This window comes from Phoxinus phoxinus (assembly GCF_949152265.1).
Source record: "Phoxinus phoxinus genome assembly, chromosome: 4".
In the NCBI taxonomy this organism is placed as follows: Eukaryota; Metazoa; Chordata; class Actinopteri; order Cypriniformes; family Leuciscidae; genus Phoxinus; species Phoxinus phoxinus.
In genome coordinates this window covers 33,552,224-33,570,748 of record NC_136879.1, presented here as the reverse complement: position 1 = coordinate 33,570,748, position 18,525 = coordinate 33,552,224, and the positions used below count along the sequence as shown (strand labels likewise).

Genomic DNA, 18,525 nt, shown 5'->3' with positions numbered 1-18,525 from the left:
GTAGTGGTGTGTGTGCATGATCTCATTTGTGCAATATGTATACTTCCAAGAACCCGCAATATGTGAGCTGTAACTACGTATATGAGTGGAGGTGTTGAGATATGTCTATTTTTTATTTTTTGTTGTTGTAACTTTGTGTTTTGTGTTGTCTCTGTAAAGCTGCGGACTGGACAGAGTCCAAAATAAATTTCCCTTCCCGGGACAATAAAGTATATCTTAATCTTTAGTCGAGGGCAGCCGGCAGCGAGTCTCCCGTTCCCTGCTCCGCCCCATCATGGCCGACGGCAACAGACTCCGGCCCACGACGAACGGGAGCGACTCCTCCACTCCCTCTCGGCTGGCAGCCACCCCTCCTTGACCCAGGAGCACGCCAGCGAGCTCTCTGTCCCACCTGTTCTTCCATCACTCGCGCCGTTCTCTCACGTCCCTCGACCTCGTCCTGCTCGCCACAACCTCTTATTTTGGTAATTGGTTGATTAACTGAGTGTGCTCCTTTTGAGTTAATTTAGGTTCATTATCTGAACATGCTCCTCCCGAACTTTGTCAATAAAACATAACTTAAGTAACCCTTACATTAGTCCAACAACTGAGGACAGCAGTGAATTTTGGACTTGGTTTTAAAGACTTTTTTTTTTAAAGAAAGGGAGTGCTTCAATATTATCATAAATACTGTCCAGAATCGGGAGAAATAGCAATACATTCCTAAAGGTTATTTTGAAAACTTGGGGACCGCTATTATAACATTTAAAGCAGATAACTATTACTATTTTTATATTCTATCATGGCGATGTAATACATAACAATACATTGTTTTTGATGAAAATTCAACCCAAAAATGCCAATAAATTAAATACTTTTAAAAAAAGAACTTCAAAAAGAAAAGGTTAATCTCATTTCATAATTTATTTATATGTTTACAACATGTATGGAACTTTTATGGAAGTTGCTTTGCAACCATAAACAACATACACTTGCACCAGATTTACACAGGTAAATCATCAACATCCAAGCGGGTAAATTATTATACTTTTTCAAAGTGTATTGTAATTAAAATATTTGTATATATTGTTTGCTGTCAGAAAAAAATTTATGTTACCACAAACTCATCAAAACAAATCATCATCAGGTACTCATGTAAACAATTTTCAATTTTCAGTAAACATTCTGGTGTTTATCTTGGGAAGCAGGAACAGGAGGTCAGCTTGCCCTTTGGGCTGCATGCCAAACCATTCCCTAACCCACCACACACAAACATTCACACACAGTTTAAATCTCTCTATGTCCTATGCACTTTAGACATCCATGAAAATTATCCATGTGCCTCTCTTCCCAATGCTCAAATCAGTTATAAAGGCAGGTGGTTTTAGCTCTCTATGCTTTACTCCTTCATACTCAGCCTTTCACTCCCTCACTTGATATTGTTGCTCCTTTAAGGGGGTTGACTCTTGTACTTGAAATGGTCTCATGCTTCCTCACTCCTCAGGATTAAGGCTACAACGATGTCGGAACTCTTGTCCATACTCATGAACCCACTTATTGGCAACTGGAAAAGAAAAGACAGTGAATGCCTTTATATTGGTGGGTTCCTCACAGAAAGCTTATGGCTTTAAAGTCCGCGTGAACCGGAAGTTGCAAACGACTTTTCTCAAGTGTTGTGACGCATTTCCAATTGAAACGGAATATTGAACAGAGGGCAGGGTTTTACTTTAGCGCTCCTCCTCTCCATCTCTCGCCCATAGCAGAGTAACGGTTTGAGGGGAGTGGTTAAGCGATTAACCAACCCAAGCCGTCAAGCCTGTGTCATCAGAAAAAGAACCATTCCAGACCCGGAAGTAACTTTTCAAACTTTGATTAAAGATAACTTCGGCAAACTATTTTTTTTCCGTGTATTAACTTGCACGGATTAATTGTTCACCACAAGACTAGTAATATCCGCTAAAAAAGTAAATAGGGTCAATTTTGATTTCATGCCGACTTTAAAGGGGTCATGAACTGGATTATTGTATTATTTTATACTGTTTTATGGGGTGCCCTTATAATGTTAGTATGATTTTTACATAAAAAAAAATGTTAGAATTTATTTAGAAATAAAAGGCATTTTTCCTACCCTGATTTTATCCGCTGATTTGAAGAGGCGTGTCTGCTGTGAGACTTCAGTGTAAACGCCCACTGCTGTGATTGACTGACATGTTAGCATATGAAATAGCTAACATTACATGTGGAAATCTCTTGAATAATTTTACTACGTTTTTACTATTACAGATATCGAGATGAACAAATTATATGTTTTTTTAAGTATTTCCATCACATGAAAGGGTGCAGATGCGCATTGAGCAGATGACAGATCTGTTGATCACTTGAATGAATAGATCTTATCATTGCAACGCAATTTCTGCACTCTCACGAATGCTTTCACCAAATAACAATGCAAACACGATGTAAATACAGTAAGAGCTTCGTTGTGCAGTGTAACAGCGTCATTGATTTCATAGCGAGTTTTGGCAAGTGTCCTAAACTCAAGTCAAGTCACATTTATTTTTATAGCGCTTATATTGTTTCGAAGCAGCTTTACAGAGATAACAGGAAAATAATGCAACAACGTTTGTTTCCAGAAGAAAATAGCATCACAGTCCAGCTTAAGTAAGTTCTGTGTTTCATTTTTGTTGTAAAAAAGTTATTCATTTAGTCTCTGCTCTGGAGAAAATAACCGTGATGTCATCGTCCAGCTCAGCTTAGTTCTTATATAATGGTGTCAATGCAGGCAGATCAATATTATTGTTGAAAATTAAATTAAATGTCCCCAACTAAGCAAGCCAAAAGCCAATGGAAAGAAAGGTGAAAAAAAGGCGACAGTGGCAAGAAACCCCAAAACTCCATCAGGTGGCAAAATGGAGTAGGGTTGGCAGCTTGAGCGATTGGAAAGGGATCTCTCTTTGATCGCTTTTTGTAGGCTATATATTTTAATCACAGTTTAAATAAGATTATTTTCATCCTAAGATAAACGATGTGAAGTCACTGGCTTGATTTACTGATGCATAAACAGTATTTTGAGAGAAAGATTATTCCAATGCCTCATAATCAAGTTCAGACAGATCTGTCTGAACTTGATTATCAGGCATTGGAATAATGGTTATGGTGCAGTCAAGTCATCTCATAAAGATCGTATTTACGAGTTGAACGCACATGAACAATGTCGTAAATACGAGTGGGAAGTTGATTTGATTGATTTTCTTTAAACCCCGATCTTTACGAGTACATAAAAACATAAAAAAGCAAAGCACACCTGATGCACATTTGTTGGTTCTTCATTTTCTAGAGCTAGAGTTTAAGAACTTTGCTGTATTTTTGTGTAATGAATTAAAAGAATGTAAACCGCCATCTTCTGACGAAAGTGACTTGAGCGCCTGCCGTCGTAAACCCAACTTCCCACCTCGTAAGTACGAACTTCCCAGGAGGACTTGAACACAACATGAACATGTTACTTAGGCTACATGTTTGTGGCATTGCTGGTGGCAGATCCATATAATAAGTCTGTATGCAAAGAAAGCCTGCGTCAAAACTACAACTGAATTACCAAATAATCCACAGTGAAATGCACCGAATACAAACAAATAATGCATTGCTGAGACATTCACATTGTTGAGAAAAAAAACCTCACTATCCTAGCATTAGGATCGTTTTGAAGGTAATTGTATTGATCCTGTGTCAATATTTTCTCGTTCTCACATGTCACTACCTAACGCTCCAGTGGGCGGATCCAAAGACGCAGTGATGTAGAGATAGGCGTTCTTCTGCAAAGGCGGGCTTTCGCTGCCCTGTGACGTAATAAGTCTCCACTTTTGAGATCCTGTCGTTTTCTGGCCATGGTTTCAATATACGGGTAAGCTGATTTTGGAATGACACGGATGTTTTGAGTTTTGAAACTTACAGGGTATTTTTATAGTATAACAAACTCTTAACTGTCAAAAGATCAAGGGAAATTTTATTCTCAGTTCATGACCCCTTTCAAAGCCTTGAAATATAGCACATGTAAGGACATATTTGATGTGGGTTTTTTTAAGCTTAAAGGAACACTCCGACTTTTTGGGACTTTAGCCTATTCAACTTATCCCCCAGAGTTAGATAAGTCCACACATACCTTTTTCATCTCCGTGTGTGCTATAAGTCTGTTTGACGCACCCACCGCTAGCCTAGCTTAGCACAAAGACTGGATGTAAATGGTTGCAGCTAGCATACTAATCCAAATAAGTGACAAAATAACGCAAACATTTTCCTATTTACATGTTGTGATTTGTATAGTCACGCGCTCTGAACGAACTCTCTGCTCCTCACCACGACGCGTCTCAGGTTATCACTCCGCCAAAGTAGCAGTGCTTCGACTTCAGAGAATATAGTTCCCAGTATTTATATGGTTAAAATATGTCTGTGTCTCATGTGACTTTGTTTTTTGTACACTCTGTGACTATACAAATCACAACATGTAAATAGGAAAATGTTTGCGTTATTTTGTCACTTATTTGGATTAGTATGCTAGCTGCAACCATTTACATCCAGTCTTTGTGCTAGGCTAGCGGTGGGTGCGTCAAACAGACTTATAGCACGCACGGAGATGAAAAAGGTATGTGTGGACTTATCTAACTCTGGGGGATAAGTTGAATAGGCTAAAGTCCCAAAAAGTCGGAGTGTTCCTTTAACAGGTGAGTAAATAACCCAAAAAGCTCCATTAAAGGAGAACTCCGGTCAATTTTAACATTGAGCTTAAATTTGGAGTGCTGTCAATACAGAGAACAACGACAAAAATCGGTGTTGCCTACACCGTGTTATCCTATTTTTAAAATTTGCACAATTACCTGTATTTACATCCTGTTTTCGGTCGAAGTCCAAAGTAGTCGATTGTCGAGTTCACGCGCATAGGTTTAGTTACCTATGATCACGCGCGTGAACTCGACAATCGACTACTTTGGACTTCGACCGAAAACAGGATGTAAATACAGGTATTTGCGCTGGCTGAAATAACATCATTTTTATTCATATCTTTCACATCTACTGCAGTCAGATTCACTGTGTTCACTCTGAAGGAATCACTCAACATGGCTGGGCACTTGTATGACACATCAAGGATGATAAGAGAAATTAAAGCAGGTTTAAAATTTTCCCCATTCAAGTCAATAGGGTGCAAATTTTAAAAATAGGATAACACGGTGTAGGCAACACCGATTTTTGTCCTTGTTCTCTGTATTGACAGCACTCCAAATTTACTAAAAATTGAGCTCAATGTTAAAATTGACCGGAGTTCTTCTTTAACCATTCCCAATTCATTGAAGGTTCACATTTTTCCTTTCACTTTTTTTTTATATTCTTTTACAAAGTTATTAGGTACTGTTGGAGCATCCCTGTCGATCAAACAGTAGTGTGTGGTGCCAGCAAAACCAAAGTCATTGGTTCAATTACCAGGGAATGAATTATTCAAATGTATACCTTGAATGCAATCTAAATTGCTTTGGATATGATTGTCTGTCAAATTAATGTTATTTCCTTATGTTGGCAAACAAGACACCATGTGATACAACAATCATACCCCATTTATCGCCAACAATGACAGGGCAGCCAGCATGAAGAGTGTCACCATTTCCTTGACCATTTCTATGAAGATTCCACCAGAAGAGAGCCCCGTTCTAGAAAGCAAACATAAAAAAGTGAAAATGTTTTGAAAAATACATACCTTATAGAGAATAAAGAAAACTCCTAATATAGTTATATTATGTTTATTTAGTCTAAAACCTTCTTTGATAGTGTACACAAAAGCCAAAATTCTGGATTATGAACCTTGATAAATGTATATTCCTTTTTTTCTTTTGCGAGAGGTTGTGCAGAGATGACATCCCCTTATTGGGTGGTGAAAACCTGAGTGCCTTGAGGTGAAAGTTCAAATTTCTAGATAGCTATCTCTCAGGTTTCACCAACAGTTAATTTATTGAAACAACACTGACTCCCAAACTCAAAGCTTTTTTTGTAACAGGATATCCAACGAAATGTCTGACCTCAATAGAAAACAATCTGTTATTACAGAGTTGTAGGGAATAGCATTCTGAAAGCTGTGCAGAGTGAAGTCTGGTTGTCTTCTGTCTTTAGTGAATCTGTGAGAATGATGTATGGAATTATGTACCTCCACTACAGGAATACTGAAGTTAGCGTAAATGAAGGCTGTGAATCCGCCTGCTTCCACAGAGCTCAACTAAAAAAAGAAAAATTCATTATGTTGTAAAGTGGTTTACTCAAATCGTATTAAATTCATTTTGTTTACTGAAATGTTTCCAAAATGCATTTATTTACTTTCTCACTCAAAACTACATTGGCATGATATTGTCTTTTAATTAAGAAAGAAAGCAAGCAAGAGCTGAACTATTTATTGACTTACATATATCATGAATGTAGCCACTCGATTTCCAGTTTTTAGCCTGTACAATGGACTCGAGTCAGACTGCCAATAAAAATAAAAAGATTTGAAACATTCTTCTGCTGTAAAAAGTCACAGTATACACAATGAGTATGCATCATGGCTGATAATGAATATACAAGATACATTATAAGTAGGAAATCTCTGTATTGGAAAGCATATATTTATTATATATCATCATTTTTGTAAATGTGTTTCTTTGTGTGTGAATGTTTGGGAAACTTCAGAATGAAAGAAAATTGTTACTCACTGTGGCATGGTCAAAATGAGGTTCATAGTGTCCTCCAATACCATAATTTACCACTTGGAGATATTCAGCATAAGGAGGCTGCACATTCAACCCAGTGACCATAGTGATGCGTCGATCCACATTGCCCACAACCTCATGGGCCGAGTCTTTAAGCCATGCACTGAAAGATCATTGACAAAAATTCTAATGCGAGAGCCACTTCACACAGAAAGAAAAAAAGGGGATTTTATTGGAAATTGGACTAATTATTACTAGTATGATTTACCATTGAGATATGTTGGTTTTAAACGTTGTATGAGTACACTAGCATAAAGATGAGCTGATATAACTTTGATTTCATTGGGCCTTTAAACAAAAAATTACTTGTACCTCTTGCTGATGCGATATTCTGCAGTGGCCTGATTTAATCCTGATGCCACCACTGATCTTCTAAGCTGAAGGAAAACATGAACATTTACATTTTTAAAAAAAAGTTTAATAAATTTTAGTCACTGTGAAGAATAAAGTACACATTTGAAGGGAGAAACAGTAAGAGAACTACAAAAAGTACAAATATATAAGATAAGGAAAACCAATCTTGCAGTTTCTTTTATGTGGGAATTCCAGGAAGAAACTAAATTACTGAACTACTGGCAGGGACAAAGAAAGAAGAAAAAAAAAGAAAAAATGGAAACACGTGATTTAATGCTCAGTCTGCCCCTACAAAAACACTCTGGGTGGAATAACTGACGAGCTGTAAGCACGGTTGATTCCGACCGCATGACTTATTCACGTAATGTGCTCTTCATCTTCTTTCCAGCTCAGTTTGAAGCTGGCTTAAGTTGTATGGTTAAATATGTCTGGTAAAGGAGGGAAAACTAACACACAAAATGTTGTCTCTCTTTAGAAAATGGTTTTATACAGACTCTTTGAAGTGTCTCTCCGTGTTGAGCCAGTCAGTAACTGGCTTGCCGTAAGATGAAAAGTGACTGATTTTACTGGTGACTGAGACAAATTATTTTAAAAATGAAAGCAGAACAACCTCAGCTGAGAACTGGCTACAAATGAGAGCTGAAGTCTCTGCCAACCTTATTCCCTCAATCCAAAAATGATCTAAGTAACATAAAGGACTCAATTACATCCAATTCTAAAAAAAAAAAGGCTTTCTCATTTATTTGGAGAGTTCTGGTCCAAATTCACTCACTCTTGCATGTGCATCATATCAAAGGCAGCATGGGTCATAATTAATTTACAATGAATTACTTTAACATATTGGTCCTAGATTCCTAGATTTACTTATTGCATAACCAAGTATGTTTCCACATTAAGGCTTAATGCAAACAGTACACTCACCCCTGGCATTGCATATTCTCTGATGCTTTTAGCTTCAGGTCGGGTGACAAAACCATGGAAGAGCACCACATAAGGGTGCAGGCTGATTAGCTCTCTTTTAATTGGTTGCAGAAGTAAACCAGGGTTGCCATTGGTGAAATAGTCACAGAACAACCTGGGGTTCTCAAAATGTTTTGGCTGTAAAAAGAAAGTGTGTTATTATTTCTAAGGCTCTGAAACATAAATATTCCTAACAGGCTTCAAATAATTATTAATAAGTTATGACTAGCAACAAGAATGAGTCAAACTGATAAACATAAACACAGGTATTTTAATTAAGTTAACATAATTAACTCTTACCATCACTAAAGTGATGTCATTATGAACACAATAAAACTAACATTACTGTGTTAAAAGGACATTTATCTATGGCAGTGGTTCCCAAACTGGGGCACGTGAGGTACCCCACGTCAGGTGACAGAGGCGCTACGCAAACAAAATGCTGAGTTTAGCCATTCATTCAATTCTGCCCCACTTTAAAATAACATTAAAATCAAGCATGCATTTCTGACAGGCAAAATGACTCCTCTAATGTAAAAACAGCAAAATGGTAGTGCTGAAAAAAGTCAAATACATAACATCCAATCAAATTAAATCATCGTTTGCAGTCAAATCTGTCTGCATCCACACAAGCACTGTGTATATGATAGGTTGCGTGCACAGTATGCTTCCTTAGAAAATTGCACTACATCTTTGTAAAAGTGGGGTTTTAGCACTTTTAGCATAGAGATTGATTAAAGACTCAAACTATCTTCGATAGAAAAACATACCCTTTTGTGAGTTATTGTTTTTAATCTAATAACTTAGGAACTCCAAGGCACTCGAAAAAGTAGAACAAAGTTAAAAAGCCTTTATTTCATTGATGGCTTAAACATTAAAATTGGTGACAGATCCACCTATGTGTTGCGGCTTTACATGCCTTCGCTTCGCGTCGTGACCGCATTACCACCTCGGGTGTGCATTATTTTTCTAATAATTCAACGGCCTGTCATCAATTATTCCTTACATATATATTGTCACTTAATGTAAAGGATGTTAGATGCCTCAGGGTTACTCTAAAAAAATTTGGAACTACTGATCTAGGCAATGTGTCTTTATTTTTTATAAAACACTATTTTTACTTTTATTTTGTAATTCTCATAGTCATGGTTTCCTGGTTTATCATGTGATTCCCTTATCCCGTAATGTGAGCTTGTCATGAACTTCCCCTCTTCATGTGTCATGTTCTCATTGGTTCATTGTTCATTGCTTTCAGGTGTGTCTTGTTAAACCATTAGTCTGTAAATAAATAGCCCTAATTTTTTCATTGTCTCTTGTCGAGTATTGTAAGTTTAACTGCTGTTGGTGAGTTCTGTTTAAGTTTAAGAAGTCAAGTCTTTGTTTAGTTGATATTTTGATATCATGACGGGATAAGGGAATGCATGATAAACTAGGAAACCATGATTATGAGAATTACAAAATAAAAGACAAGGAAAGAAGAACATGAACAAAACCTAACGTGACAACAACACTAACATATTATGTTCAAAAACATCACATATACAAACAAATTTGTATGACAGACAAGTATCAAACTGACACCATTGTTTGAGTCAATGTGTTTGAGCCCAGCTGAGTTAGGTAGCCAAAACACACAGATTGAAGCTTCATTTGATGTCACTAGTTGTGAAGAAATGACACACTTAAGATTTAAAGCAGGTCATCGTTTCATGTGACCTCCTTCAGGATCCAAAACTGAAATAATTAACTTTGGTACATTGCTGTGTAATTTTCTTCAGGCAGCTCCATGAGGAATTCTACCAAGATCCACACAAGATTTGCAATAGCTCTTCTTTTGACTTTGGCTGCTTTTTGTATAATTTTTTTTTATGATAGGAAGTATTAAATAGTCAAATGGATGCCATATTATAATAATGGAAGTTTACTCCATTTAGAAACTGTAATCATCAATTGAAATTAATTTCAGTTGCAATGTGTGAATACTTTCCATTTCCCTTTTTAGCACTTATATGCTAACATTTTATATTTGTGTTGCTTATAATACTTCCAACAATAGATTGGAATAAAAAGATATAGCCTCTGATGAACACTACACTGTCTCGATCACAAGTTATGTAGCATAGAGTGGAATGGTACCTGAGATCCTTTTGTTTGGCAGAGCTTCTCATAGACATTCCTGGTTCTCAGATAAGTGGTGTCAGCCCTTTTCAAAGCCAAGCTTTGGTTAGTAATAGGCGGACTTTCATCAAGGAGCTTCTCATACTTCTCCACATTGAAATGTACCCTTCTGTTCATAGGATCTGGAAGAGAAGATTAAAATTAATTTGTGACGAAATATGAGTTTTTCCATAGATTAAACTTAAAGTAATCCTTATTTCTGAATTGAAAATAAATTGAGCTGTTTTGGCCAAGTTTTCTGTCACTGTCTCACTTATCGGCAGGTATACTGCAGAGGTTTACCATGAAGCAACAGTTCCAGAGAGAGACTGAGGGCGTAGGATATGTTTCCAGTCTAAAAAAAAAAAAGTTATTTCATATAGTTAGTATCTATATATTTAATATATATAGTATATTTCTATCATTATATATAGGCCTATATATATATATATATATATATATTGTGTGTGTGTGTGTAGTAAGTAAATTAAGTAACATTATCAAGTATAAGTATATAACTTTCTCCACAGAGCAAGGGCCTGTTAGCTTAGCTTTAAAAAAAAAAAGATGGCTGACACTATTTGTACATTCTGTGAGTGAGATCCCACCCACTATGGGTGGGTTGAAAACATGCGGAACTATCTCCTACTACTGGCTGTAGTTTTTAGCATAGGCAGTATATAAGATAGAGACAGTGGTTTCAACGGAGAAAAGTGAAGCCAATTAGCACTTCCTGATGGCTGGGCGAACTGCGCAGCCTCAAACTGAGCTTGACGACGTAGATGTGTCGTGAGCAACCTGTCTGACAGCTGTAGTAGCTGTGCCGAGAGAAATCTGAATCATTCCCTTCCGAATGATACACTATGAAATGTGGCCACATGCATGTATGAATACCTCCAAATGTGATCTGAAAAAATGTGTTGCCCCATATCAGATTAGATCAGATCACACAAGATGGATCTTAATACAAGGTGTAAACAGGGTCTTACTAAAATTCATATTTATTTTGTAAGAGGTACCATACCTTGAAATGAGAGAAAGCTAAATGGTCAAGGGCATCTTCAAGTGTGCCTTCATTTTCTGGACTCCATTCTGTTCCTCTAAAGAGACGGACTGCCTCCTCAAACCACTGCACAGAATGGTAGTAATCTTCCAAATCATAGGCCACCTATGAACATAAAGCTCTCACAGATGTAACAAATAAGCAAAAAAGATGATGACATCCCACGTGTCTGACACCTGGGCTCAGAACACTTCTTACACAACAGTTAAAAAAGGATTTCAGTCAAAAAAACATTTAGTCACTAGTTATTTAATGTGTTCCTTTAGAAATGTTGAAATTAGTTGCCAATCTTGGGCAACATAGCACGTTTCACTATAGTTGTATGGATGTTGGGAGAACAGATGGTGCTTATTACAAGAAAGAAAGAAGAGTATAAATCATTTGGTAGTTGTTATTCACCACAAAAGAGGCACCAGTTACTAAACAAATTGAGAAATATGGAATCTACATCAGGAAGTGTGCTCAAGCGGGAACACATTCTGAACACATTTTTTCCAGAGGCTTTCCCAGAGATTCACAATACATTCCAAACATTGACAGCGTGGGCAGTCGACCCCTCTAAGAGTTAAGCTTGTGACAAATAAAGAATTATTAGCTATTAGCTAAGCCACACTATGTTTTGCAGACATATTTTAAAGCAGACTGAAAAGAATAGATTTAAGCATTTTTTTTTTTTTTTTTTTTTACCTTTCCAATAAGGAAACAATCATCCCCAGAGAGTGTATCAGACACAGGGGGTTTGTAAATGTCAACAGCATGTCCATTTGTGATTTGCTGGAAGTGACCTTGCACAAGTCCCTCCACACGTAGATCATACACATCCTGAATTCTCATCAGCCCCTGCGCTGCCCCCTGAAGGTCCTCCAGCTTGGGTAAGCTGACTTCCATCTCCCTGTAGCCCCCCCTAAGAGCTTAAGGAAAGTGGAGGGTTAGAGTTACATTAAGTGGGACAAGCAAGCCAAAAGTACAAGAAAAAAATAAGCTTTAGATCAAGGCTTTCCTTAGCCTCAATGTGTCTGTGTGTGAAGGTCAGCATATTACCTTTGATATTTTCTTCGGCTTCATTTGTATAGACAACATTCAACCATTCAGACTTAAGTCTTTTGACCAGTTTGAATGCAACAATTGGATTAGCTATGGTAGCTGACGGCTCATTGTACACTCCACTGTGTAATGATGTGACTCTTGAAAAGAACCTAAAAAGAATGGTTAATATAGTTTTAGTGTGTGTGGTTGGCCTACATAAATGTATTTTACAACCTTTGTCGTTTTTATTTTTATAGGCTTTTGAAATTAGAAAAACAAAATGCCAATGTAGATCTGAAAATAATATGACTATGCCAGAAATGTCATTTATAAAATGTGCCACAGTGATCACAGTTTCAGACAAAAGTTACGGGACCATCTTGTTCTGGCTATCGTTTAATTAACTAGGCTACTTACTATAATACATTCATAAATTATCAAATAGTTACTCTTACCTTTTAATATCGTCAAGTCTTTGTATTTCCAGTTCTATGTATATTCTTAAATGATCGATAAGTTGTCTTTCTGCGGAAACAGCTTGATTCACGCTCATCATCGAAGTAAACATTTCACCGAATGATATATTAAGTACATATAAAAATATAAAGAGGCTAAAGTATGAAGACATATTATAAAGGAGATAATAAGAAGTTTAAGCGGTCTTGGTAACGCTGACTGTGTTGTTCCACAGCTTTTAATTCCTCTTCATAGCTCACCATGTTCTCACGCAGGAGATGAAAAAACCGCACATAGCCCAGCCAGGATGAGCCATCATCATACTGTGTGTGTGTGTGTGTGTGTGTGTGTGTGTGTGTGTGTGTGTGTGAGAGAGAGAGAGAGAGAGAGAGAGAGAGAGACTCCATTTGGCATGAAGGTCTTTTTCTTCAATTAATCCAGTGCGGCATCGGAGGAAAAACATATGACATCATCAAATCCATGTACACAAACAACAAATTTGCGGTTAAAATTGGTAATAAACACACAGAATTCCTCCCTCAGAGTCGTGGAGTGAGACAGGGCTGCAGCTTAAGTCCCACGCTGTTCAATATATACATCAATGAGCTAGCGAGGGCTCTGGGTCAGTCTGCAGCTCCTGGCCTTACTCTACTGGACACTGAAGTCAAGTGCCTTCTGTTCGCTGATGATCTGGTGCTGCTGTCTCCCACTAAAGAGGGTCTACAGCAGCATCTAGACCTCCTGCACAACTTCTGTCAGTCATGGGCCCTGGCAGTTAACCCCAAAAAGACTAAAATAATGATTTTCCAAAAAAGACCCAGCCGCCAAGACCAACATTATAATTTTAGATTGGACAACATGCTCCTCGAACACACGCAGGACTACACTTACCTTGGCATAAACATTAGCAACACCGGAAATTTTAAAAAAGCTGTAAATGACTTGAGGGAAAAGGCACGGAGAGCTTTTTACGCAATTAAGAGAAATATCCAAATTGACATCCCAATCAGAATCTGGCTAAAAATTATCAAAACCGTAATCGAGCCCATCGCGCTGTACGGGTGTGAGGTCTGGGGTCCACTCACAGACCAAGAGTTCACGAAATGGGACAAACACCCAATAGAGACTCTGCAGACCGAGCTGTGCAAAATCCTGCTACGAGTTCAGCGCAAAACCCCAAATAATGCCTGTAGAGCAGAATTAGGATTATACCCCCTTATGATAACGATTCAAAAAAGAGCCATTAAATTCCATGCCCACTTAAAAGATAGCGATGAACAGACCCTCCACTACAAAGCCCTGTCCTACCAAGAGCTGAAGCCAGAGAGAAACGCCCTCGGCCGATTGGTGTTAGAGCTGACGTCACAAACTGACAATAAAAACATAGCCAGACCAAACCAAATAATTAAAACACAAAAAGAAAAATACCTTAAACATTGGACAGACTTAACAGAAAAACAGAGTAAATTGGAATGCTATTTGGCCCTAAACAGAAGATATGAATTGGCAGGATACCTGAGTAAAGTGAGCGACCCTAAACTGAGGAAAGTCCTGAGCATGTACAGACTCAGTGAACACAGTCTGACTATAGAGACCGGCAGACACCGACAGAGCTGGCTGCCGAGGGAAGAGCGACTGTGCCCTCACTGCTCAGAGAATCAAGTGGAAACAGAGCTACATTTTTTGACTTCCTGCCCCAATTATACAGACATTAGGGACACTTTCTATCCCCTTTTCACAACCCACCAGAAAGACTTCCATCAGAAATCAAATCTGGACAAACTCCCACTCCTGCTTGGAGAAAGCCCAGCGAGCTCAACCCTGGCTGCCCGGTATGTGAGGTCCTGTCACGACAAAAGAGCCTCCAGCAGGACAGAGCTACAAACTATACACCTAGAGACACTGATATAAATATTAGAAGATTTTATTGCCATGTTTATTTTGATGAAATTTTTATTTTTATTTATTTTTATTTTATATATTGTTAAGTGTTATGAATGCTTTGGCAATGTAAAGACTTCTTTCACCATGCCAATAAAGCTATTTGAATCTTGAATCTTGAATCTTGAGAGAGAGAGAGAGAGAGAGAGAGAGAGAGAGAGAGAGAGAGAGAGAGAGAGAGAGAGAGAGAGAGAGAGAGAGAGAGAGAGAGAGAGAGAGAGAGAGAGAGAGAGAGAGAGAGAGAGAGAGAGAGAGAGAGAGAGACTAACTCTGGTTAAACTAACTAAACTATTTGCAATGTCACTTGTCTATCCATTTTCAGTCACAAGATGGTGCCATTAGCTGTGTTATCTGTCCGTAAGAAAAGAGAGCGAATGTCCAATGATTTAAATATTAGGCCTGTGTTTAACATGGAAAATAAATGCACATTAGTTGTCAGATTGTGGTAACTCAGCTTTGCAATAAAGGTGATGCTCGTACTTTATGCTATAAACTTACATGCTACAAACATTATGCACTATTGAATTTGATCCTTTAATTATATATAGCCTATATAATATTATTTATTTTTTACATTCAGACAAACTATTGAAATTTCATTTTAAAAAGCACACACATATTTTGCTTTAATATCAGTAAATATCTAATGCAAATATACAGCAGACCAACTGACTTCATGTCTGAATTTATTTGTACAGAATTTTGTCAGCACATATATAGCTTTAACATAAGTCTGCATCAGCAAATCTGACCTCCTTATGTAAATACCATAGACGGTAAATACCAACATTTAAAGATACTGTAGGCTACCTGGTATTTTTTTCTTCTATTTTGACAAAATGGTTTAAACCCCAAATAATATATTTTAAAAGCAATCATCTGTGAAGAAAAAAAAAAAGGTTTTATGATGCCATCTACTGTTTATTGTAGACTATTGTAATAGATGAGAAGCTCGTTCCAGGGACGGAAAGTAGCCTCCTATTGGCCAATAACATGCTCAGATAAAGGGGGTTGCGCAAATTGAACTGTCTGCAGGGACACAAATTATAAAATGAGCGAGTAGCCTATCATGAATCCATTTTCCAAACTGTGTTTTTGTCTTATCCTGAATTACTACGGTCCAACTATAATAGCTGTTTATATTCAGACTATTTTAGTTTGTTTTTTGTCGTAGGCCTACTGCTGCGGAGTAGCCCAGTACCTGCGTGAATCGTCATAGACATAAACAGAGAGAAATAGCTTCGGCTACAATGTTCTTCCGCAAGACGCATGTAGTTCTGTTCATTAACCGCTAGAGAGCCAAAGGTTAAGGACTGCAAGAGGGCCTGCTATACAAATGGACACCACAACTGAATGAGTGAAGGCAACAACTAGAATCCATGTAATGCAGCAGTTGTTAAGCCTTTTACAGCTGATTTACAGAGCTTGCCATTTTTGCAACACATTTTGAATTTGACATAAGAAAACAAATGGTGCAAAACATCATCATAAAGAACACCTATACTGACCTCAGCTGACCCTGCCACGTGTGAACAATAAGCTCTTCCATTTGGCATAGTGCCTTTTGAAAAATTGGAAAAATCAATAAATAATTATTTCACCTGTATTTCCCTCTGATAAAAAAAAAAAAAAAAAACCTAAGACACATCCGAGTCTCCTGGTCTTCGCTTCTGAGTTTCCAACATGAAGTAGACTGAGACAATGAAGATGAAGAGGATACATATATAGCGCTTTAGATTCATAGTGAGAGTGAGTGGAGTAGCATAGCTCAGTACTTCCAAAATGTGACAAATGACAAGAGTAGACATATTCCTATTGTTGCATTAAGAAAGATTAGAATCAATCAAATATTGGTTATAGCAGCCAATATATAAATATAATATATATATATATATATATATATATATATATATATATATATATATATATATATATATATATAAAAGATATAACTATGTTGGTGTGAAAATAGCCCTTTTTACAAAACATAACTAATACATTATTCAAAAGTGCAGACAGTGTACATGCAATAATTATTATTTTTCTCTGCCTTGTGACATTGAGAAGCCTTTGCTAGTCATTTGATGAGTAGTTTTGTACCAATGAGAAAAAGAAAAAATCAATATACAATGAAGTCCAAGAAATGTTCTAAAATGAAAGATGTTTGCCATGTTTTATAATCTGTGCAGATTTCACTCAGCAATTCAAACTGACAAAACCCAGATAAGTATTTTAGTCCAGTTGTCAAAACACAACATAAATTTAATTTGTTAAACATTGCCTTACTCAGATCCAAAATCTGACCTCAGCAAATATGTGGTAACACTTTACAATAAGTTCCCATTAGTTAACGTTAGTTAATGCATTAACTAAAATTAGCGAACAATGAGCAAATCATTTGTTAAATTTATTGTACTCCTTGTTGTATTTAGTTAATAAAAATCGAACTGTCAGCTCTGGTCCATTAAATAATGTTAACAGATACAACTCTTATTTTTAGTAATGTATACATTTTGAAATTAACATTAACTCTAAGATCAATTAATGCTTTATACTTATTTTTCATTGTTAGTTCATGTTAACTAATGATCTTCTTGAAGGTGTTACCAAAATGAAAATGCTAAGAAAATTTGTAAAAAATCAAAATTTATTTCTTAATTCACTCAACCTTTTACATAACATGGAACCCAAGGACAAACCCATGTAGTGTGTTTGACCACCATGAAATGTTGACTGGGGCACTGGCATTAACTGACATAGTTTAAAAAAGGGATGAGCAAAAGTGAAATGCTTTTTTTACCTTCTTTTTTTTAATGAAAAACTGGATGCAAATCTCAGACACTGATTAGACTCTGTATTATTCTGTATTAGCAGGGCATTATATCTAATAAAGTTAATAAGCAAAGTTAATGAAGTCTTCATAGATGGGCCTGACATATTCTGTAGTTAATTATGCTCAGCTCAGCACAGGCAATTTTGTTGTTTAGAAGAGCATCTGGTAGAGAAATTGCCACTAAGGACTGATGTAACATGAGACTACTCATTGTTGCTTATTACCTTTGTTAATTAACCCAAAGCAGGAGGAAAACACGTGTTTATTTCATGACTATGTGCTCTAATCAGACCCAAGGGAGATCATCTGTCACAACACTTCTAATAAGCACAAACTATTACTGCTTTGTGTGTGGTCAATAAACATTTACTGTCTGCATTGCATCATCATATCATAATTTTTCAAATAAATAAATAATATAATTCTTCATTATAATTTTCTTATTCATATATATTTTGTGTATGTCTGATTTACTTGTGTACTTTTCCCCAAGAAAGTCATGCTGGTAATTACAATATTTCCCAAAGTTGTTATAAAGGCTCCCTGACTTCTTGGATGTTGTTTAATTTTTTTCCCAACAGATAATTTGAGGCTGTGTGCTTTTTAAAAGCTTACGTTGATTTTGGCATTTTTTTCCCCCCAACATATAATTTGAGGCTTTGTGCTTTTTAAAAGCTTATGTTTAATTTAGCATAAGTATTTAAGTTAAAATAAAGTACAGAAAACATACAGATGAAATACAGCTAAATACAATAAGTTTAGTATTCTGTACTGGCATATTTACTCTACACACACTAAAAGTATTTTGATGGTGATAGCACATACATTTCAGAATGTAGCAAGGGCTTCTTAATACCATTTGTTGCATGTGCATGCAAACATGAGATTCCTCATTTATTTTCATAAATCATTATCATTTAACTTTTACTTAAAACTGCTATGGCAGGTTTATCCTCCTTTCATATATGTTA

The 18,525-nt window shown here is 36.8% G+C and overlaps 1 protein-coding gene across 1 annotated transcript; it reads right to left on the bottom strand.

Annotated features, from left to right (window-relative positions):
- Positions 1–880: 880 nt before the first annotated feature.
- LOC306997844 (prolyl 4-hydroxylase subunit alpha-3-like) lies at positions 881–13,030 on the bottom strand. The gene is made up of 13 exons (XM_079611366.1): positions 12,780–13,030; positions 12,340–12,494; positions 11,986–12,209; positions 11,260–11,403; positions 10,539–10,590; positions 10,215–10,378; positions 8,040–8,216; positions 7,077–7,141; positions 6,708–6,867; positions 6,419–6,481; positions 6,167–6,235; positions 5,579–5,675; positions 881–1,543 (listed from the first exon to the last, which is right to left on the bottom strand). Exons 1-13 carry the CDS (start codon positions 12,950–12,952, stop codon positions 1,473–1,475), a joined length of 1,614 nt encoding a protein of 537 aa, XP_079467492.1. The 5' UTR covers positions 12,953–13,030; the 3' UTR covers positions 881–1,472.
- Positions 13,031–18,525: the final 5,495 nt, after the last annotated feature.